General features: G+C 44.8%; 1 protein-coding gene across 7 annotated transcripts in view; it reads left to right on the top strand.

The window, feature by feature from the left end:
- The window catches only part of DNAJB4 (DnaJ heat shock protein family (Hsp40) member B4), a 42,442-nt gene that overhangs the window by 10,180 nt on the left and 8,190 nt on the right, over positions 1-24,072 (top strand). For 6 of the 7 annotated variants that reach the window (XM_039485960.1, XM_039485955.1, XM_039485953.1 and 3 more), the window contains exon 2: positions 21,291-21,579. In XM_039485960.1, the coding sequence (XP_039341894.1) occupies positions 21,369-21,579 (211 nt within the window). In that variant the 5' untranslated portion in view covers positions 21,291-21,368. Of the gene's footprint in view, positions 1-2,758; positions 3,086-21,290; positions 21,580-24,072 lie in introns of those variants that run through there. The other variant, XM_039485959.1, reaches the window with a different exon arrangement.

Here is a 24,072-nt window from a genome sequence, read left to right as displayed (position 1 = left end):
CAGAAGATAGGGTGGGGATAGTGTGTGAAGGCTTTGAAAATGAAGACAAATAAATTATGCATGATGAGAGAGAGAGAGAGAACCAGTTGTCCTTTATAGTCCTGACTTCGAACATGAAATGCATGCTGAGTGATTTGCTGCATTGGCCTTAATACAGAATCCCTTCAATTAAAACCAACAGAGATTTAGGTGTGTCAGTTTTTCTTAGCTTGGAAGGGAGACTAGGCAAATGCATCTTCCCACTACAAGCATACAGGCCTGGTCTGAGGTAATGCCCTTCCCTGATACACAGGTGCTGACTTTCCACTGTTGGGGGGGACAGAGGGTGCTCAATGGCCGGCACTGCCCCCACTCCACCCCTTACTCCAAGGCCCTACCTCTGCCCCGCCTCTCCCCAGCTCCGACCTGCCTCTTCCTATTCCCCAGCGCACCATGTCCTTGCTCCTATCCCTCCCTCCCTCTGCCTCCTGCATGCCCTGAAATAGCTGTTTGCAGCAGGCAGGAGGGAGGGCGGGGGAGGCACTGATCAATGGGCCCACCGGCAGATGGCAAACATTGGGGAGGAAGGAGAGAGCTGATGTGGGACTGCTGGTGAGTGCTCAGCGCCCACCATTTTTTCCCTGTGGCTGCTCCAGCCCCGGAGCACCTATGTATCAGGGCATAGGTGCCAGCTCCATATGTACACACCTCATTAAGACCAAACTGTTACCTTTTCTCATGTGACAAGTAAGAGGCAAGAAAGACTATAGCCTGGCTGTGTGCCAGCTCAGCCCATCCCGAGGACAGTTGGTCCAGGGATGGAGAGATTTGTACCTTCTCTGATTATCTGCTCCACTCATCTATTTAGGTGGGGCTCATAATTTTTTTGTTTGTAACTTCTTTTTATCCAGCCATTGCTGGATGTTTGTCAGAGGTCTATTAAAAAGAACTGGTATATAAGGCTAGACCTGTATTATGTGTATGTAATTTTGGCAGCAGTGGGAAAGGGAGCAATAGGAAGGAAAGGATATGAGTTGAGATCTAAAAATCTCTAAACAAACACTGAACCTAGTCAATATTCATAATAAAGGACTCAAAATTCAGTCACCAGCCTGTAAGAACATGATTATGGCATGTTTAGATGAACTGGTAATGTGAAATATTTTATGGATTATGTGTTTTATTGAGGAAATGTAATAAATAACATGACAAAACATTTGTGTGTGTCTAAGAATATTTATTTTATCATGGTTCCTAGTTTTTGCCCTTCTCTGCCCTCCTTTAGATTTTTTTTTAATGCTATTAGTGGACAGCTCAATATTTACTGTAAGTGGAAACAAACATTTATTTATGGTAGCACCCAGAACCCCCATTTGTGATTGGGGACCATTGTGTTCAATAATGTAAAAACCTAGGTAAAAGGCAATTTCTGCCCAGAAGGGCCATGGTACAGGCTTAATATTTCAAAGTACAATAAAGCTAGTACATACAAAGGGGCAGAGAAAACAAACTGTAGGTACTTAAGAATGAGGATGACATTAGATTTGGAGGGAAGCTTTTTTTGACCAAAATAGTATAAGACAGCTGCCTCTTCACTGGTGCCTAATTCACATCTCACTAAAATGTCAGATCTCCCATATGTTATATAAGGATTGCTGTCAAGAGGGAGAAAACAAAATATAACTTTAATAAAACACCTCCTTGTTAAATGGGAAACCTGTGAATTGGCAAAATTCATGGATTTGATGGGGCATAAATCCCACTACTTGTTCTGGTGAAGGCAAATCCTGCTTTCTCCTCTGCTCCCAGTCCCCTGACTGCTCTGACCCCTCTCTCTCTCTCTCTCGTGTGTGTGTGTGTATGTATGTATGTGTATGTGTGTGTATATATATATATATATATATATATATATATATATATAATCACTTACACCCGCCAGCCGCCCCCCCAGGCCTCCCACGCTTATCCAACTCCTCCCTGACCGCTCCCCAGAACCTCTGCCCCATCCAACTGCTCCCTGTCTGCCCCCCTGGGACCTCCTGCCTCTTATCCAACCCCCTGGCCTCCTTACCATGCCATTCAGAGCAGCATGTCTGGCAGCCGCACTGCCCTGCCAGAGCCCGACGCGCTGCTCGACAGGAGCGCACAACCTTGCTACCCAGAGTGCTGCACGTGTGGTGGCATGGCTGCGGGGGAGAGGGGGCAGCAGAGGAAGGGCTGGGGGTTAGCCTCCCGGGCTGGGAGCTCTGGGGCCCGCAGGCCGTAGTTTTCCCACCTCTGCCCTAGAGTTTGCTGTCTCATGGGTTATTCCTTATGAGAGAATAATCTGTGCTTAACATATGAATGTAAGAAACGTGTACAATTGTGGAAATGTAGAACACTGTCTTTACTCCTAATTTTTTGTTTGCTCCTCATCACAGCTCTCTGTCCCTGTCACTCCAGTAGAACTAAAACGAAAGGTTTGAAAAATCACATGGTGATTACAAGCATGAAGCTTTCTAGCATAGGGGTCCCATGCAGAATTGAAGGTTTCATTGTGCAACTGCGGGGGAAGCCTTTTGCCTATCATGGCAAAGAAAATCTTCCAACCTTGAACCGCTATAATGCTGTCTTCTGAAATCTACAGAATGAGCTTCTGTACCTCTGCTGCTAATAGTTCAAGCTGCAGCAGACTGAAAGCTGATCAGAATTGTGTTCGTTTTCACTGTAGCTTTTCAAAACCCTGTAGACAGCAGTAAAACTGAGAAGAATTACATCTGTTTACTCTGCTGTTTGAGAAGAGCTGAGCAGCAGCAGCAAGGGCAGGAATTGGAGCTGTTCACTGAGACGGACTTTTGGGTTTAGGTCGGGGGGAGGAGAGGTAGAGCAGTGAAGAACTACCCACATCTCCCAGCAGCCAGGAGTCTGGGGGTGGGAAGAAGCAAGGGGGGATGAGGAGCAGGAGCATATTGCTTCTCTTGCAGCAACTGAAAAGGGAAGGCATTACCTTTAAATTTGTCTCATGCTAGCCCATGGTTAGTACATAAGACTGTCTCCAGGCAAAGTCCAGATACAGCACCCTGATAGGAACACCATCAAACTCTCACTTTTCCTCACAATTACAAAGGTAAGAGTGGCTTCTCATTTGGACATTCGATGGTGGGGTCCCCATCCTTCATATCTCTAGTTGGGGCTTCAAAAATTTTACTAGACACCTATGCGTGAGGGATGGGTGGCTGTATGTAAGACCATGCAGAGTTTTTCAACCCATGGGGCAAAATGGGGTTGCCAGAATGTGTCAAAGGGTTGCATGGGGATTGGGGGAAGGGGTGAGCATTGCAGAGCCTGCCCCAATCTCATCCGGTAGCGGTGGCTCCTACAGCTGTGGGGCTGGCTGGGCTCAGCTCCCTGCTATGCGCATTGAGACCTGGAGCATGGGTTTGCAGTGATGCAGCACTTCTCAGGTTCATCCCAGCTGCCTCTCTGTCATGACGGGGGGGGGGGGGGGGGCTAGCTGAGCCAAATTTGTGTGACTGGACAGTGACCTCATATACCAAGTTTCAATGCCACTCTTGGCCTGACCAGACCCCTGTTGTGGGGCTGGGCCACACCTCAGTGGCACTTTGACCTCGGAGGTCTCAAAGCTCAGAACAGGGAGCTAAGCCCTGTGGGATAGGAGCCATAGAAGCCCCACTATGGTACTTGTAGTGTATTTATTTAGAACTCAATAATTATGTTAATGTGTATTGTATATCATGTATAAGAAATATTTAGTAAGTCAGAAGTTTTTTGTGCTAAAGCTATTTACTGGGTTGAGACATGCCATCAAGGTTTACAGATGGGTCCTGAATGCCAAGAGGTTGAGAACCACTAAGATAGTGAGTAGAAGAGACTGATGGAAAGTAAGTTAAAGAATAGTAGTACGATGTAAGAAAAGAAAAAGTGGAGCGAAGGGTAAGGTCTAGCAAAAACAAGAGTGGTCTAGTAACTTTTTTTTTTAGGGTGGGTTTTTAAGTTTTTATTTATACACACACATCCTGAAAAAGGAGGATTATCTATATGTTGCAGTTAAATACAGTTCTCCATAAGCAGTATGTGTGGTTTGTTTTCTTTAAATTGTAGGGCGATGGCCTAAGATGTAGTAGGGGAAAGGAGTGTAATAGCATAAGTAAATCTTTCAAACCCAGCTAATGTGGATACTAGTGCTAGAACCGTGGTGATGTGGGGAAGGTAATAGGCATTTGAGCATCATACCACCAGTGTTCAGTGGCGGTATTTGCACATACACCATGAATCCAGCACTGTCACATTATTTACAGCTGTAGGCAATGAATGACTCTTGGTAAATTCTTCCAAAGGCTAATTACCCTCACTTAAAATGTTACAATTTATTTCCAGTCTGAGTTTGTCTACTTCAGCTTTCAGCCATTGTACCGTATTATGCCTTTGTCTGCTAGACTGAAGAGTTCATTATCAAATGTTTGTTCTCCTCTATAGAGAACAAAGGCAGTTAAAGGGTGATTTGATTACTTTCTCTTTAAGCTAAATAGATTGAGCTCCTTGAGTCTCTTACTATAAGGAATGTTTTCTAACCCTTTAATCATTGTTGTGGCTCTTCTTTGAACCCTCTCCAATTTAATAACATTTTTCTTGAATTGTGGACACCAGAACTGGACACAGTGTTCCATCAGCGGTCACACCAGTGCCAAAAAAAGAGGTAAATAATCTCTGTACTCCTACTCAAGCTCCTGTTTATGCATCTGAGGATTGCATGCATTCTTTTGGCCACAGTATCGTATTGAGAGTTATGGTCTGCTGATTATACAAACCCCTTTTGGAGTCACTGAATTACAGAATGGAGTCTCCCATCCTGTAAGTGTGACCTATGTTCTCGAAAGTAATAAGGCATCTTAAAGCCCTGGAATGCAGTCAGAACATTCAAAAAGTGAGCAACAACTTAATACATAATCTTCTAAACTGGACTTTGCTGTAATGCAGAAAGGATGAGTGATACCTAGGGCTATGGGTGTTTTTTTTTTCTTTTTGGTGAGCACATATAACTCCCATTACCATGATTCAAAGGGAGAATGGACCCCTTTGTTTCATGTTAAATCAGACAGACTTAAACTAACAATTAGATCAAACTATGACGTCTTTGTTTTTTTAATATAACTTGGTTCTTATTACATCTTACAGCAGTGACAGATCCCCACGTACTGAGCCTTGTAAACATAAAAATCTATCTGCATGAGTCATAGAACAGCATGTGGGTGGGATTTATTCAACGGCACTCTGGAAAAAATCTAATATGGATATGTGGGAACACCTCCTTTTGCTTACATAAAAAATAGTGATCACATGTGCAACAGCAGAAATTTGTGCTGTTCCTTATTTGGTAAAGTATTAATAGCATTCACTTTGTTCAATGCAATGGTAAAAATAAATAAAATAAAAGTTATAGCACTAAACCTGTCATCCCAAACAGATTAAGTTGTGGCTTAATTCTGAAAATATACTTTTCTTAGCAAAGAAAACTGAAAAATAAACTTACTCCTTCTGAAATTTTGCTAATTTTAATTCTGCTGAGAGCAAATGCAGAAAGCACTGACTAGCACCAAATGGAATGTAGAGGGGGAATGTGTAAGGATCTTCCCCCGCTCCACATAGCACCATAACTCTGATCAGCAACACATTGTGCTGTGTAGTTTTTTTTTCTCTCCAGACATTTTGTTTACTGATTGTTTTTTAATTCAGCCAAAAACAGTTGCACAAATGCCTTACAAAAAGAAACTGTATTTGTGAGTATGGTATTTAAGGTAAGAAAAATATGAAAAATAACATCTCATAAAATGAAAAGACAGCTTGTATGCTGATCCTGTGGAATTGAGCCCTAATTTCACAGCTGTTTCACATCCTATTGGTCAATAACATTTCTCAAGTTCATGCGTTTTTTTTTTTTAATTGTATGAATTTAGTGTTTGTGAAGGCTTCCAGATTGAGAGCCAGTGGGAGTGAAGTCCTCTCTTTGTGCACAGAACCTATATAGTATGAGCAGCAGCAGTGCAAGCTTCCCAATGCTGCCTTGTCAATGTGCCTAAACCCTGACCTGCAAAGTCAAGCTCTAGCCTACAGATGCATCAAATTAATGGCCTTCCTCTTTGTTGAGACTTACTGATTTATTGGCATCTTTTCTGATAAAGGAAGAGGGTTAAAAGGTTTGAGAAATGCCCACCTTCATTGCTAGGGGCCCTACCAAATTCGTGGCCATGAAAAACACGTCTTGGACAATGAAATCTGGTCTCTGCCCATGAAATCTCATCTTTTATGTGCTTTTACCTTATACTGTACATATTTCTCAAATTGGGGGTCTTGACCCAAAAGGGAGATGTAGGGAGTCTCAAGGTTATTTTAGGAGGTCATAGTATTACCACCCTTATTTCAGAGCTGGGTGGCATACCATACCATGCTATCCTTACTTCTGTAGTGCTGCTGGCAGCAGCTCTGCTGGCAGCGGCTTTGCCTTCAGAGCTGGGATCCCAGCCAGCAGCCACCACCACTCTCCAGCTGCTGAGCTCTGAAGGCAGCCAGCAGCAGCAGTGCAGAAGTAAGAGTAACAGTACCATAATCTCCTCTCCCCTCCTCCTTGCAACCCCTCTGTAAGTGTGCCTCAGTGGGTCACAACTGAGAATACCAAATTCAGGGCAAACTACTGAGAAATAGGGCAGATATACCCCAAAACTGGAGGTTATTCTCCCCTGAGATATACCAAACAAGCAACAAAAGTATACTTCTGTTTCACTATGCTGGGTAACAAGAAGTCATAAAAGCAGTTTCACTAGATATTCCAGTCCTTGTGTCACCACCAGAAACACTAGACTTAAAGATGGGTGGTTCTTTAAAACCAATCTAATCAAATAAAAGGTTCTGATATCTAAGGACCAGCCACCCATCCTGGTCAATATGTAACTCAGATCTTACCCCAAAATCAAGCTGTTGCCAGTCCTTTAGTATCTAAAAATCTAAAGGTTTATTTTTAAAAAAGAAAGACGGGTGAGAGTAAAATTTGGTTAAAGGAATCAAATACATACAATAATTGCAAAGTTCTTGTTTCAGGCTTGTAGCAGTGATGGAATAAACTGCTGGCTTAAGTCAAGTCTCTAGTTACTTCCAAATCATTGGAAGGTTCTCAGTCCATAGATTAGAATGCTCCCATTAGTATAAATTCATAGTCCAGAGGCTGAAGCAGGAAAGAGGCAAAATGGAGGTGTTTCCAGGGCCTTTTATAATTTCTATCATGTGGAGGAAAACCCATTGTTTCAAACAAAGCCCTCAGCACAGTTAGTAGAAAATTACAGGTAAAAGATGGGAGTTTGGAGTCACATGGGCGAGTCACCTGTTCATGCCTGATTTCACTTAGGGTATGGCTACACTTACAAATCTGTAGCGCTTGTAGTTGCAGCGCTGGTCGTCCAGCTGTGCAGGGCCAGCGCTGGTGTGTGGCCACACTCACAGCTACCAGCGCTGCAGTGTGGCTGCATTTGCAGCATTTGCAGCGCTGTTGGGAGTGATGAATTATGGGCAGCTATCCCAGCATTCAAGTGGCAGCAATGTGCTTTTCAAAAGAGGGGGGTGTGGGACAGTGTGACAGGGAGCGGGGGGGAGAGAGAGAGTGGATTTTTGGAACCGACACTGTGCAAAATCAGAAAATTTTCCCACCCCCTTACTGTTAACTGCAAACAGCCTGCATCCAACATACTCCCTTTCCCCCCTCTGCCCCTTCCCCCGTTTCTCTCAAGCAAAGCAAACACTCAACCCCTGTGAATGAGACAGGCAGGGGGTTATCTCATTTCATTGTTGACAGTAGTTACAGATTGATGACCGCAAACGGGAGCTGTGTTTGAAGCAGCTCCGGTGCACGGAGTTGACAACAAAACCCAACCCCTTATTCTTTAACTGCAAAAGCCTGCAGACCAGATAAGCAGCTGCCGACTCGCTTTCTCGCTGCTGGTCAAGCAAAAAGCAAACACTCAACCCCTGTGAATCACGCAGGGAGGAGAATACAGATTGATCACAGCATAAGCAGCTCCGGTAAAGCAGCTCCGGTAGCAACGGGAGTTCACAACAAAACAAAGAGAGGCTGCATAACAAAACAAAGGGAGTAATTTAGTTAAAAGCATTCTGGGATACATCCTTATACCCTGGAGGCCAATAACAGCGCTGGTGTGTGGCCACACTTGATGACCAGCGCTGGATCACCAGCACTGCAATCCTTATTCCCCATGCTGAGCCAGGTGTACGGCCAGCGCTGCAGCCAGGGAGTTGCAGCGCTGGATGTGCCCTGCAGGTGTGGACACTTACTAATTGCAGCACTGGAAAGCCTCCACCAGCGCTGCAACTTGCAAGTGTAGCCATACCCTTAGTCATAGCAGGAAGCCATTACTTATACTTCAGATAGAACATTCTCAGGAAAGTGTATTCAGTTTAGATGGGCATCTCCCTGGGTCTGTTGTGAGTTAAGTGTCCTTTTGATGGGCCACTCAATTTGAATAGTCCCTCCAAGATGTGCAGGCTGAATACCTCGTGGCGTTACCCCAGGAGCAAAACTTTGAAATCCACGTTTAGAGACAATACTCATAACTTCAAATACAAAAATGATACATACATACAAATAGCATAATCATAACCAGCAAATCATAACCTTTCCATAGACATCTTACATGCCACATTTTGTACAAGATTGGTTGCAAATATAGATCACTGGTTGCAACAATGATCTATATGGTTATATTTTAATCAGATAATGTCACACCCACCACAGCTCCTTTTTGGGTCAGGACCCCTACAATTACAACACTGAAATTTTAGATTTAAATAGCTGAAAGCATGAATTTTACTATTTTAAAAATCCTATGACTGAAATTGACCAAAATGGACCATGAATTTGATCACACTTACTACAGGACTTTTTGAAAAATCAGGAAACAGGGAATCATGGATTCACAGGGTCTGGTCTATGCCCCAGTCTTTAACTGGTCTAATGGGAGTACCTCTTTAGTATGCTGGATCCAGAGCTGGATTTACAATTATGCCAGTGGCTCCATGGAGCCAGGCCCATGCTCAGAAGGGGCACTGGCCTGCTCTGCTTGCACTGTGTCCTGAGAACCTGCCAGCCCGCTGGCTCCCCACCACCATCACTTGCTCCTCAGGCTGAGGGTTCCTCTCTGCCCCCTGGCCCCACCCTCCTGCTCCTCTCTGCCCCCTGGCTGGACCCCAGTGCACCTCCGGCTCCGGGCAGTCTCTGCTTCCCACCATCTGTGGGGCCCTGCCCATCTCCCTGAAGCTGAGCTGCCTGGGACTGGTGCAGAAGCCTGGCCAGTCTCAGCCAGGTGGAGGGGGATGACAAGGTGGGGGGCTTGGCTGGGCCCCTCCAGCAAGTGGGTCCTGAGAGAGCCTGGCCAGGACAGGCCCTGGCCTGGCTGATTGCACCACTCCCAAGGGACCGGAGTGATTCCTGGCCCCAGGACCAGCTCTTGCTGCGCTGCTGGCTCAACCTAGCAGACACAGTCACTTCCCAGCAGGGCTGGTGAGTGCGTCCGGGAGGCAGTGGCTGGAGAGTGGGTCTCTGGGGGGTGCTGGACGGTGAGGTGGTGGGGAAGGTGTGTGTGTGTTGGGACACTAAGGCATGGAGGTTATGTGGGAGGTGCTGGGCAGTTGTGGTTGGCAGGGCCATCATTAGGCATATGCAGCATATGCAGCCGTGTAGGGCACCCAAACATTTGGGGCACCACTGGGACAGCAAATAAGAGTGGGTCGGATCCTGCACACCCAGCGCACACTGCAGTCTCCTTAGGCAGGGGCCGTATTCATAGAGCCAAATGCACCGGTGCAGCACATTCTGCATGAGGGAGAGGGTATGGGGGTCTCTGCAGGGAACTGTGATTCTCCGCTGCCGTGAGGCGGGCCGGCGGCTTGGTATCCTTTGGTGCCTCATCCCTCCCCCCGGGCTGCAAGCCCAGGCTGCTGCAGCGTCTGCTGCATATGAAGCTCAGTGTGTCAGCATTGGGTGGGGGTTCTTCTGGGGGTTTGTGGGCAGGGGTGGTGGTTGTGCTCCAAATTGGGCATAGGGGCACCAGTTTAATAATACTGCATAGGGCCCCATAAATCCTAAGGACGGCCCTGGTGGTGGGGCTGTGGGAAGAGGGGTGCTGGGCAAGGGCGGTGGTGTGCAGGGTGCTGGGCATTTGGCGGGGGTGGGTTGGGGAAGGTGTTGGGCATAGCGGGTCCAGGAGGCCTCTGGCCATAGGGAATTGGGAGGGGGTTGTTCCGGTGTTGGCTGGGGGTGCTGTGGGGTGCAGCATGGGTCTGCCCCCCAAGGGGAATGGGCATGCTGGCAGCACAGGGCCAGGCGGGCCACTGTGCGTCTGGCAACTGCTGGTTTGTAAATAGTGCCCATGCCATGCCCATTGCCTCTGGCTGAGACCTCGCTCTGGGGACTGATGTCCCCGCGCCATGCTCCATTGTCTCCATGGGGGCCCACAAATATGTTTGGGGCCGGGCCCACAAAAGATTTATCTGGCCCTTGATCCCTGCTATTCCACACAGGTGGCCCCTCCAAGACTCCAAAACTGGGTCTTCAGGTTTCAGCAATTCTTGTCTCTCTCCATGGCTCCCTGTAGTCACTGTCTTAACGTATGCACAGTGTGTCTCAGGTGGCACGTGACTAGGATTCATCACTGAATTTGGTCTGCTGCTTGGATCATTAGCTTCCCTGTCCCAGGCTGAGTACTGATGGGGAGTGTGACATAAATGCTGATCTATGACCCGCACCTAGGGTGACCAGATGTCCCAATTTTATAGAGACAGTCCAATTTTGGGGTCTTTTTCTTATATAGGCTCCTAATACACATTTGCTGTCTGGTCAACCTATCCCCACCCCACCCTGCAGTGAGTCCAACTGAGCCAGATTCCTGCATTTTTCCACCCTTTCAGGGTGCAATGCTCTCAGTAAGTAGATACCAGACAGCCTTTTCAAAACAATGTAACAATTTTATTAGCTACCTGACATTAAAGGCTTGTCTACAGTATGCAGCCTTGTCGTTAAAAGTCAGCGTGTGTAAACGCTCTCTGTCGGTATTTTGTCGGCACTTTTGCCACAAAATACTTCCAGCCCCTCAAGCGGCGTTAGATTTGTCAGCAGGAGAGTGCTCACACTGCCACTTGTGTTGACAAAACTTTTGTCTTTCGTGGGGGGGCTTTTTTAAGTACCTGTGAAAGACAAAAGTTTTGTCGACAACGTTGCAGTGTAGACAAGCCCACAGAATCTGAAAGCCACCACAATTATTAAATCACGTGGGTGTGCATACTTGGTTCCTTGTGTCGGTGATGCGTGTCCTCACCAGGAGCACTTGTATCAACTTGTATTTTTCAGTGGGATGGTTCCTGGAGGCCAGTAACAGTGGACGCAAAGCTCACAGCAATGTTCAAATTACTCCCAGTCCCAAAGGATCGGTCACTTAATCCAGGATAATTGTATCTTAGATCTCGCACCAAAGACAATGCTTGTGACCAATCCTATAATAAACTATTTCAAGATTCCTTAACTGGGAAAAGGAGATAAGAGAGTTATTTACAAGGTTTAAAGTAAGTAAACCTATATACACATAAACGGATTCCAGACTTAAGTTTCAAGAAGTAATAGAAGCTTCTGTAATAAGCGAACTCTCTATGTCCTTTAGGGCTAACCCATGGCAAGCACTGGAGATCTTTTGCTTATGCTTAGTCATGGGTGGTTGGTATCGAAGGCCAGGGGAAGCTAAACCTCCTCTAACCAGGGCTGGCTTTAGGCCAATTCCACCAATTCCCCCGAATCGGGCCCCACGCCTAAGAGGGCCCCGCGCCCAGTGAGAATCTCTTCCCTGGCTAGAGGCACCTTTTTAATTTTTACTCACCTGGCGGCACTCCGGGTCTTCACCGACACTTCGGCGGTGGGTCCTTCGCTTGCTCTGGGTCTACAGCGGCACTTCAGTGGCGGGTCCTTCAGTGCCACCGAAGACCTGGAGCAAGTGAAGGACCCGCCACCGAAGTGCCGCCAAAGACTCGGAGCACCGCCTGGTGAGTACAAGCCCCATGTGTTTTTTACATTTTTTTTTAAATATATAGTCATCCCTGCTGGGGCCCCATCAAAACTGTTCAAATTGGGCCCCGCATTTCCTAAAGCCGGCCCTGCCTCTAACCCAGGCCGTGGCCCTGCCCAAGTCCACCCCGAGGAGGCCATGCCCTCTCGCTCCTTCTCCCCTGAAGCCAGCCGGTGGTCAATTCCAGCCCATGGCCTGGGGCTCAGGCCAGCATTATCTTCCGACAATCCTATCCCACCTCCAAAATACAACAGCACCCTTGCCCTAATAATTGGGCCTGCCAATTTTTACCCTAAGTGTGACAACTGAGTGAAAGTTCATAAGATGTCATAATAATCTATAATAATAAATGTTTGTTCATGGGAAGAGGTGCAAAAAGGAGACTGAAAAACGGAATTAGTCAAAATATAAAGGCCTATTGATATAATTTAAGGATGATGGTGAGATCACACATGGTAAACAAGAAGTGTGGGACCAGAAACTAATAGACCAAAATTGGTGTGTGAAAAATTAGGCCTAAATGATTAAGAAAATAATGAGGGCATGGGCTGTTCCACCCATCGCTCCCTTTTGGAGTTCTTTAAGAAAAGACTTCTGGGGGGGAATTAAGAAATTGTCTGACGACTACTGGCAGGGGAGAGGGGGGCAGGTGAAACAGAAGGTGACTGTGACTGCCACAACCACTGTGACTATCACAACCACAGTCTCCCGGGACCCCAGGCTGTACCATAGCATCGTTGGGCTTTCATCATCCTGATCCTTAGGGAGAGAGAGGAACCCAAATGATATTTCCACCTCCATCAGCTTCGGCTAAATCCTGAATACCACCTGGGATGTGAGACTGTTATTCCCCTTCGTATATCCTATTTCTTCTTTACTCTCTCTTTCTCTTTTTGCCTTCTCTCTATCAAGAGTCTGGCTTAGCTGGCCAAGACTATATTTTGCAACTTTGCTGTGAATATGTGACCAAACTGGCAGCAAAAAGCAATGCCCTAGACAGTTTGATGTTGGTACAAGTTTGCTAGGACTCAGAGTGTGCTATCCCTGTGTTTCTCCAGCAGTGTGGTAGCAAGTAAGAGTCAATACCAGACACAGAAACTGCATTTCTCCCTTTGCTGGTCTTTTCTCTCTCCTTTTTGGGTATGTTTGTCTTGTTTTGTCTTCTAGGAAATAGGATCAGACATTAAGAGCTCCAGCCCATTACAACTGACTTCATTTCTCCTAAAAAGATAGTTATTTATCACCTGAAAGAGTGACTGACGGGATTTTCTTCTAAAGACTCCAGCTGTTCTGGTATCCTGTTAAAACAAAGGCATTACTTGACATTTTACATTTCAAATGCTTTAATTGTTTCCCCTCCTTTTCTATATCTTTGGTAAAGGTTAAGAATTTTTTTTAGCGGTGTGTTTGCCACTGAGCAGGCAGAAGTCATTGTATTCCAAAAGCCTGAACCTTGTTTAAAACTCTTTAATGTTCAACAGTGATAGGGTCATGTTAACACCTTTGACTCTTTGGGCCCATTTATTCCATTGAAATTAATACAGCGCCCTTCAACAGTATGACTACTTTGCTTTCTTCCTACTCCTTTCCTGATTGCTCAAAAGAAGACGCACAATTTTACTATTTACTGAGGAACAGTATGCTTATTCCTTATTATTGTCAAGATTAAAACCAACTTTGTCTTCAGTAGTTGGAATCTGTTATCTTGGCTTAAGGCTATCTATATTTCTCCAGCTTCCCATTTAATTTTGCTAATGAACATATTCAATAATTGAGGAATATGGTGCTGTTGCATCTTAATGAGTTAGTCTAATTACATGTAAGGATGTTCTGACAGATGTAAAATATTTTAGGGGGGGTACTAGCTTTGTCACAAATCATTTTTTGCTTTATGAAAATATTAGAGTATTATTTGTCTTAGAGATCCATTGAATGACCAGGGGCGCATGTATTTTTGACAGGCTACTATCTTCCTTCTTAGCTGCTTCCAATATTGCATTTAGTTTCTAATTATACCAATAAAACCTTTCCCTCAATGGAAAAGTTCTTGCATGCATGACAGAGGACAGATATTGAGTTATAAAATTAAGGGCTTGCACAAAAGATTTTGCTGGTTAAGCAAAGTACACTTGATGACCATAAAACTTTCCAAGTTTATGTCTAAATTAAGCTGCTTATTTAAGGCAATTGATTCTTTAGATCTCTGAAAGATGTAGTGTAGGTGCAGTACAGTCTAGATATGTAGATAGGAAAGCCAAAATACTTGCAACATTTGCGAGCTATATTTCTCTCCACTAGTCCAGACTCATTACTCTTGACCACGTTTTATTTGGCAGACAATACACCTATACAATATACATCGGAAGCCGACCATATGTGGTAGCCTGTGTACCGTGCAGAGTACACTGCAGCCTCTGTTTCCTTGTGGCGTAGAGTGATGGTGTATAAAGGAATTGAAAATCCTAAAATAGACAGACGTACAGTCACTGGATAAAATGCTGGCTACTAGCCATCTAATAGTCACATGATACATCAAAATCTGAGGACTGCAGTGAAGATATTGTGCCTATGTGATGAAGAAATGGGAAAGAATAGTGACTAATCAGTGGTGCTCTGTTGGATTATAATTATTGTGCATGCTATCATTATTGGGTTATGTCTACACAGCAATGTAAGCCTGGGCTCCAAACCCGCCTTGTGTCCACATACCAATTGTGCTAACCTCAGGCTCAGACCCAGGATTCTAGGACCCTGCAGGGCTGGAGTATCCAAGCCTGTGTTAAGTTGGGACATAGGGTCCGAGCCCTGCTGCTTTCCTGTGTGCATGCAGCCCCAGCTTGACTCGACTTGGTCCCAGAAGTCCTCTGGATGTATCCCAGAGTTCCCAGTGGCAAAGGAGGAGCACAGCAACCAGAAGTGCCATTACTGTCTGGCCAAGTGCGCTCTGGTCCTCCTCGCTGCTGCACAGAACTTGCCCAGAGCAATAAGCAAAGCTGACAGACAGGAGGCAGCTCCTGGCTGCTGGGGTGGTACAGGTCATCCCACCCCCAGCTCTGCTGAGCAGGGAGCTCTGCCACTCCCCCTCCCCGCAGGGCATCCTCTTGATCTCACTCCACTCTCTGGCCCTTGCTCCCGGGCCCCCTGATCTCGCTGAGGCTGTGTGCGCTGTGAGGGCAGTGATTGGGATCCAGGCCCAGAACTTCCCCACAGTCTCCAGGGGATCCTTTATCCCTGCCTCGCAGGGTGCAGCAGGGGCAGGGGTAAGAGATCTCAGGGGCTGCTGGAGCACACTACACCCCAAGCCTTGGGGATGCATTTCACTGCTTTGTAGTTGGCAGCCGCTAAGCTGGGGATGTGACCTTCATTTTATGTCAAACTTCAAAACAAACAGAAATAAATTTAAAAAAACCCACACCAAAACACCTTCATTGAACATCCCATTTTAAAAGGTAAGATTTGCCACGTTTCATTTTAATATGACTGCCCTGGTGACGGATGTCCCAATTATCCTGAGAACAGGTGCGTATGGACATTTTCGTGCCAGTGGGACTCAGCCTAGAGCTGGAGAGCCCAATTCTCAGATTAGATGGTAGTTTCAGGATAAAGCCTTCTCAAACTGTAGTCATTCTATTGAGACAACCACCAAATGAGCTAATTATGTGCTCCTTATGGACACCTGAGTTCTATCAATACTGCCACAGTGAGAGAACAGGGCGCGCAATAGAGTTTTCCCACAGTGCACCACGTTCCTAGGGCTAGTGCGTCGACAGGGGGCGCTAGGCATTTTGGAATACGTTTACTTTCACTCTGGTCTGTGCACTGCAGTGTGGATGCCAGAGCCCTTGGTTAGAGCACAGGTCAGAAAATCCTTAACCTAGGGTTCAAATGCAGTGTACCCTAGGATTCCCTGACACAGATCAGCTGACTTGAGTCTCATTAATACTAGCCTTCCATTGCTGTGTAGACGTAGCCTTGGAGACACCTGCCTGCCTGGTATCTGGGCTACGGGAGCCGTGTGGTGCGGCTATCAGCAAGCATCACTTATATGTATCTGGAAAATACTGCTACTTGAGGCCAGAAGCATATGTAGGGGAACACATGGATAAAGATTTTTAGTCTTTGGGTATGTGTGTATATTCTCCAGGAATGTGACCTCCCCTCTCTGCCGCAAGGGGCTTGACTAAATTTCAGTGATGCCACTGACTGGTTGGCATATTGCATGCAGGAGCTATTGAAGCCAGCCTCTCTGCTGTGTAATGGGAGGAAGATGTGACATATGTTTGCCTTTCCTTTCTGTGTAGTTACAACTGCAAAGAGTAAGTCACCAGCTCTCTATGTGCAGCACAAGTTTTAGACCTGAAAGACATTGAGTTTGGAAAGTGGTGTTGCCCTCAACAAAATGTTGAGATTTTAATTCTATAGCCATGATCTCTTTTCCTCTCCCCCCCAGTATGAGAGCGCTTAGGGGATTTAACAAATTTTTTTTTAAAGGCTAGTATATAAAAGGTGTCATGAACTTGCTCAGCATGAACTCCTTGTATACACACTTATGTTAGACCGTGTAACCTATTTGGTACAATATTGCCAAAGGACAACTTCATAGACTTTTTGTTTTTCTTTGTTGGGTTTAGAATGATCATATGCAGCCCATTCATACCACCTCCATCAACCAGGATGTTCCGAAAAATGTAGACTGCTTAATTTTGAAGGGCTACTTTTCATTAGGCATGAGGCCCAGATTGGTAGTTTATCCTGTAACTGTTGTTTTTCACCCTGACAACCTGTGCCTTATATATGCCAATGCAGCAAAACCAAGCTTCATCGGTCTTATTGATAGCATTTGTTGTCATTTGTTCAATGTTTTCTAGACTAACTTTTGTTGCCAGTTTAGTTAGGAATTAGAATAACAGAAAACAATCACCCTCTGAACCTAAATTATTGTAACATGTTCCTGGATGTAGTTAAAACATTACCTAATGTACTGCCCGTGGAAACCTAAATGTAGAAAAAAACAACTCTGCCTTGCAATATAGGAAAATTCTATTCTGAACTAATCTAATGATGAAAATTCAGCATTAAAACTTATAGTTTGGCCTTTGTTGTGCCTACTCTTTGCAGCACAGTGCTTTGTTATGAGACCCCAGCACTACAAAAGTACAAATGTTTTAGTTTAGGACCATATATTCAGCTTAGCATCAATTTGGTTTTTTTTTTTTTGTTAGCTTGGAATCCTAGAACATTTCTAAAGATAACTTGACTGTAAATGGTGCGGGTGAGAGTATTTTTTTATTAATTTAAAACAAACAAAAACGAGTAAGCCATGCAGTGCATCAAAGACATTATGTAAATACTGTAGGTAAAATATAATGAAATGTAATCCCTCTCACCCACTCAAGGATCCTGGAACTAGATAGGAATGATACTAATAAAAAGGAGCTCTTGTTAAGGCCTGATCGTGTCTGCCAAGGCTCACTTGGAGAAGGACATGGTGGGGAAACAGTGATGGACCATAACTAGTTCTCTGTCTCTTGGGAGGTTGATGGCAGTTCCTTCTCCTCCAGCCGAGAGGATGACTGATGCTGGCAGTAAATAGGGTAGATTGAGCTGAACATATTGACTGCTCAATCTAGACTATTGCAGGTTCCAGTGATGCAAGCTAGTCCTGAGGGACAAAGAGGCAGATGGTTCCCAGTATCCTTGGATGTTCTCAGAACCAGGATCATAAGCAGAGCTGGTCAAAACTTTTTTTTATTTACCGTTTTTTAAATTTTATTTTATTTTTCCAAAACTGGAGTTTTGTCAAATGATTTTTATGTTAAAACCAGTTTTAATTTCTTTTACTTTCCCCTCCCTCCATGAAATTTGTTTCAATTCTAATTTTTTATTCCCCCCCCTCCACACACACACACAAAGTGTGAGAATTTGCGTGCCGCCTTAGGTTTTTCCTTTTTTTCCCCAAGAAAAAGGGGGAGCAGACAAAACAATATCAATGAGAAAGTAACACATAGTCACACTTTGACTTTCCTAGTTTGGAAAACAGAATGTTGAAAAATCTGTGTGAGAGGAAGGGATATCTCAGTGGTTTGAGCCTTGGCCTGCTAAACCCAGGGTTGTGAGTTCAATCCTTGAGGAGGCCACTTAGGGATCTGGGGCAAAAATTGGTCTTGCTAGTGAAGGCAGGGGGCTGGACTCAATGACCTTTTAAGGTCCCTTCCAGTTCTAGGAGATTGGTATATCTCCAATTATTATTATCTATTTTTCATCTTTTCTTTCTGTTTTCCACTGGTAAAAGTTGGAAAACTGTAAAGATGAGGAAATGTAAAGTTTTCCATATAGTTAATTTTTTTTATATGTTCCCACAGAAAAATTATTTCTCACCTGGAAACTTTGAATAAGAGCTTCCCCCCCCCCAAAAAAAATTCCTTTTCTGGCCAACTCTAACCATAACTGATAGGTCTGACTCATCTAAGAAGATCTATGGAGGAGATGCAGGTTCTGACGCATACCATCTAAACCTCTGATGTATACCATCTCTAAGTTGAGCATTGGTGTGTGGAAGTTCCCCACAGGTATTGCTGAGGGCACTGTAAAGCAGTCCAGTATTGACATTTGTAGAATAAGGACATCTGAACATAATAAAGTAGAAAGAGGAACAATTAATAAACACAATATAGGGAAAGCTATTTGCCCCTCATGTAGTTTTTAGCTATGACTAAAACTGGCCTTTCACTAGAACAAATATTAAAAAGAAATATTTTCCCTAAAATTACAGTAATCACTCTTAAATCTATTGCCTTTTTGACCAGATGGTTACAACTTCTTGATCTAATACCCAGCTAAGAGCCAAATGAGATCTTGAATACGCTGGCCTGCAGGCTATAACTTGATACCCACCCTTCTGCAGGGTCTGAGAAAGAGTTGAAAGTTAAAACTTTACATCAGTGATACTCAGATCTCAATGGTTCAGGAGCCAAATTTAGTAATCAGCAATACCCAAACAAGCCACAGTAGGGGAATTTATTGTTTCCTTTACCATAGTACTATACATTCATATTTAAGCAGTATGATGGGAAATATTTAGTTTATATAATTCTCACAGCAAAATGACTGACCAAATATCATTATTTTATCCACTACAATTGGTTAATAACATAGTAAAACTATCCTGATTGACTGGTTAATAATTAAATCACACAGTGTTTTAATATCGTGTGCTGCACAGAGCCGCAGGAGACACCTTAAAGAGCTACTTGCGGATCCAGAGCCTCACTCTGAGTATCCCTGCTTTATGTAAATCATCATACGAAGTGATTGGGTATCTATCCCAACTTTAACTTGTTTACTTATCAAAAATCAAATGGCTTTGTCTCAGAAGTCTCTATTAATTATTGTATTTTGCATCTTGTTGAAATCAGTTTCTACTGCTTATATTGTACAGTGTAACATATGGAAAGGAATGTGGCCAGTTTCTGCATGTGATGTTTTAAACTGGTAATGATCAAGTTACATCACTCTTATACTTTGTTGTGCTTACTACCCAACTGGCAATAAAGTAGTACTTTATCAGATTGACTCAGTCTGGAATCCTGTGTATTGCGGGAAATAGATTAATTTGGGGTTGTAATGAAATGAAATCAGGCTACTGAAAAGTTTCAGATTTTATTGTGAATTTGAAATGTCCTTTTAATCCCTACACAGAAGATCCAGTTTATTCTGGCAGTTTATCACTAGAACAGCTGTGCATTCTTACCTGGCATAAGAACCTACATAGATTAGAATGCACATCAGGAATTGAAATTCCCAACTCATTTTCCATAGGTGGTTTTATAACTGTCAGACAGCTAGGTTTTCAGTGCCTACTGACAAGGTCCGGATTCAGACCAATGACCTACAGCAGTGGTCACCAACCGGTTGTTCACGATCGACTGGTCGATCCTAGAGGATCTCCCAGTCAATCGTGATGTCCGGCGGCAGTGCAGTATGGCTGCCGCTAAGGCAGACTCGCTGCCTACCCCGGCCCCACACTGCTCCCGGAAGTTGCCATTGCAGCCCTGGGGGTCAAGGTCTCCCTCCATGTGCTGATCCTGCCTACAAGCACCACCCCCACAGCTTTCATTGGCCGGGAGAGCTGCGGGGGCGGTGCTTGCAGAGAGGGGCAGCGCCCGGAGCCATGTGCCTCCCCACCTGAGGGGCCATAGGGGCCCATTGGCCCCTTCCAGGAGCGATGGGGGCTGGCGTAGGCAGGGAGCCTGCCTTAGCCTTGCTGCACCCATCGCTGACCGGGAACCACTGGAGGTAAGTGCTGCCCGGCAGGAGGCCAAACCCCAAATCCCAGCCTTGAGTCTTCTCCCAGAGCCAGCACCCCAAAGCCCCTCCTGCACTCCAACCTCCAGCCCTGAGCTCCCTTCCGGAGCCAGCATCCCAAACTCCCTCCTGCACCTCAAGCCCCAGCCCTGACCCCCCTCCCAGAGCCAGCAGCCTGTACCCCCTCCTACACCCCAACACTTTGCCCCACCCTGGAGCCCCCTCCTGCACCCAAATTCCCTCCTAGAGCTTGCACCCCTCACCCTCCTCCTGCACCCCAACCCCCTGCCCTAGACTCAGCCCAGAGCCCCTTCTCACACTGTGAACCCCTCAGCCCCAGCCCAGAGCCCACACCCCCTCCCAAACTCCTGCCCCAGCCCAGTGAAAGTGAGTGAGGGTGGGGCAGAGTGAGTGACGGAGAGAAGGGAGAAGGAGTGAGGGGGCAGGGCTTTGGGGAAAGGGCAGGGCCTCAGGGAAGGGGCGGGGTAGACCCTGGGTTGCCCTTAGATTCAAAAAGTGATCTTGGATGTAAAAAGGTCAGAAACCACTGACCTACAGGTGCCGGGATCTGATCATAAGATACAGAGCTTATTTATCACTCAAAAGAGAAAAATGGAAATTGAACAGTTAATTGGAAGGCAGAGGAAACAGCTGTGCAGAGAATGTTTTGGCTTTGAGCAGTCTGGGAAATGACGTTCTGTAGCATTTGCTGTTCTAGAAAGAGCGGAGACACGTAGTATAAATGGGAGGACTCTGGAGAGGGCTGTCTCTCTACCAGTGTGTATATTTATCTATAAATGAGCAACAGGGGAGGGAATCAAATAAGGGTAAGCAGTCTATCCACTGCTCAGAGCACCAACTGCGTTGCTGATTTGTGCTATTTTCCCCCCCCAGTATCACTGCATTACTCAGACACAGGACACTGGTTTCTTCATATCGAGAGAAACTAAAATTAATCTAACAACACTCGGAATGGGAAAAGATTATTATTCAATTTTGGGAATTGAAAAAGGGGCTTCTGAAGAAGATATCAAAAAGGCTTACAGAAAACAAGCCCTTAAATGGCATCCGGATAAGAACAAATCACCCCACGCGGAGGAAAAATTCAAAGAGGTTGCAGAAGCCTATGAAGTGCTGAGTGATCCCAAAAAGAGAGACATTTATGATCAGTTTGGGGAGGAAGGTAAGTATTTCTCTTACTCAGTATCTATCTGTGCTACACCCTTAAAGTGGACACTTAGTTATGTTGAATGCCACAAGACAAGAAGAAAGTTTGTGTGTTTATCCATGACATGTACTGATTTGGACAATGATTGTTTTCTTATGGAGACTGATATATGGTAATTACAGAGATTTATATGTTAACAAATGTATATAATCATGTATAGTGTATCCTTCATAGTTTAGAACCATGCTTAATTCAATGTTCTTTATTTAAAAAAAGAATTAAAAAGATCCCAAATCCATGTTATAGAACTTTTTAAATGAAATTAATATTTGTCTGTGACCCATAAATAGCTGGATGCACTTTATTTATTTTTGCCTCTGCGCTTTTTGAGATAGCCATCAAAATGTTACATAGAGACAGAGCGCCTCTTTGAATAATATATCTCTAAAATTTTTCATAAAGGATAGTTTGCTTGTACAAAACAAGACAGGACAGTCCCTCTACTGAACGGGAGCCCAGGTGTCCAGTCCTTAGTTGGCCTTGGCTTCTTGCCCGTAGAGGAAAGTATTTGCCTGATGTCATAAAATACCAGAACAATTTTTTAGTTTAACTGTAAACAGTAATAACGTGCCAAAGGGATGAGGCCTCAGAAATGTTATATATAGCCTAAAATGATTACTTAAACAGGAAGCTCATTCTTTTTTTAATCATCAATTGCGATGGTGCCCCACCATTTCTAGGATTCAGCAGTTACCTTTTACATCCTTTTTGAGATGCCAGACTGGTTAAGCACTGCCCACAGAAACTAGGTAGGCTCATTTAATGGTTAACATTCATTTGGGGTCAGATTCTGATAATTTTACTCATGCTGAGTTGCACACTACTCCATCAGTAGTAGGGTGATCAGATGTCCCGATTTTATAGGGTCAGTCCCGATATTCAGGGCTTTTTCTTTTATAGGTGTCTATTACCCCCCCACACCTCTGTCCTGAATTTTCACACTTGCTATCTGGTCACCTTAATCAGTAGTCTCATTGACTAGTAGCACTAATTGTGAAGTAAAGTGCTATACAACAGTGGTTCTCAAACTAGGATCGCCGCTTCTTCAGGGAAAGCCCCTGGCAGGCCGTGCTGGTTTGTTTACCTGCCGCGTCCGCCGGTTCGGTTTGCCGCTCCAGGCTAATGGGGGCTGCGGGAAGTGGCGGCCAGTACGTCCCTTGGCCCGTGCTACATCCAGCAGCTCCCATTGGCCTGGAGCGGCGAACCGCGGCCAGTGGGAGCTGCGATCGGCCGAACCTGCGAACGCGGCAGGTAAACAAACCGGCCCGGCCCACCAGGGGCTTTCCCTGAACAAGCGGCGGCCCTAGTTTGAGAAGCACTGCTCTACAAGATATCTGGCCCTTTATCAACATGAGAACTTGATTTTTGTGGTGCTGTCATTGATCATTGCTTCTTTGCAAACTTCTGTAAATGAGGCAAATTCTATGGTCTCTTGTTCCACTGGGAAGTTAGAGAATTCTGGAACTACAAGTCTTTGCTGATGTTTCCACGGGTTCTCATGTCATTCCTAAGACTCTGATACCTGACCTGATTCTATTACTTGGGAATACTAAGGGCTCATCCTGCTCCTTTGGTACAAAGCCCAGATTTTTAAAGGTATTCAGTCATTGCTGCACTCAGCATTGTAATGCCCAATTCTCATTTTCAAAAGGGGTTTAAGCACTTGACTGTCAATGCGTTTTAGGCTCCTAAATTCCCAAACCCCTTTTGGAAATGAGCCTTGGGCTCCTAAATCAATTAGGCATTGCAGTGCAGTGCAGCAGTGCCTAAATAGCTGTAAAAATATTGCCCTTAATCTTTTGCCATATTGCCTTTCTCCCTTTAGCTCTGTTTGCTGTTCTTTCCTATATGCAAGTACTTAATCTACATCTTAGGTAATATTCATTCTATTCCAGTGCAGTAGCACTTCCTAACCCCCTCCTAAAAATATCATTAGTCAGATTCTCCTAAGAGTGGAGGGCAAGGCTTATAAAGCAGTGTAGCCTTTGGCAGTGTGGCATTGCATACCTGAAGCAGAGGCTCAAAGCATGTACTTCTGTTTATTTTAGGCATAATATTAACAAAAGTATTGACAAGTTCCTGCAGCTATGTGTCTGGAAATATCCCTTGTCGCCTGAGTGGCTGCCTAAGCTCTGTCATTGTTGTCCAGAATGTACGCAGTAGTTGTAAAGCTCTGTGATTGTTTTACAACCATGGAACCTGATGTACTTTCAGCAAAAACTATTCAGAATCTATTCTAGGAAGTATAATTCCACTAATCACATGACACAGTTTGTCATGCATTTGTTTGACAGTACCAGTACTTCAGTTAAAAAAAACAAACAAACCCTGAAAAATATTTAGAGTAGCATTTGCCATAGCAAAACTAGAGTTAAGATTGAGATGCCATTTCCATTCTAATTCCCCCTCTGCAGTTGTTCAGAACTTTATCAAAATATTCCTTTAGGG

Source organism: Mauremys reevesii, linkage group 8 (genome assembly GCF_016161935.1).
Source record: "Mauremys reevesii isolate NIE-2019 linkage group 8, ASM1616193v1, whole genome shotgun sequence".
Taxonomy (NCBI): domain Eukaryota; kingdom Metazoa; phylum Chordata; order Testudines; family Geoemydidae; genus Mauremys; species Mauremys reevesii.
The sequence above is the reverse complement of the archived record's forward strand: the minus strand, read 5'-3'. Positions and strand labels throughout refer to the sequence as shown.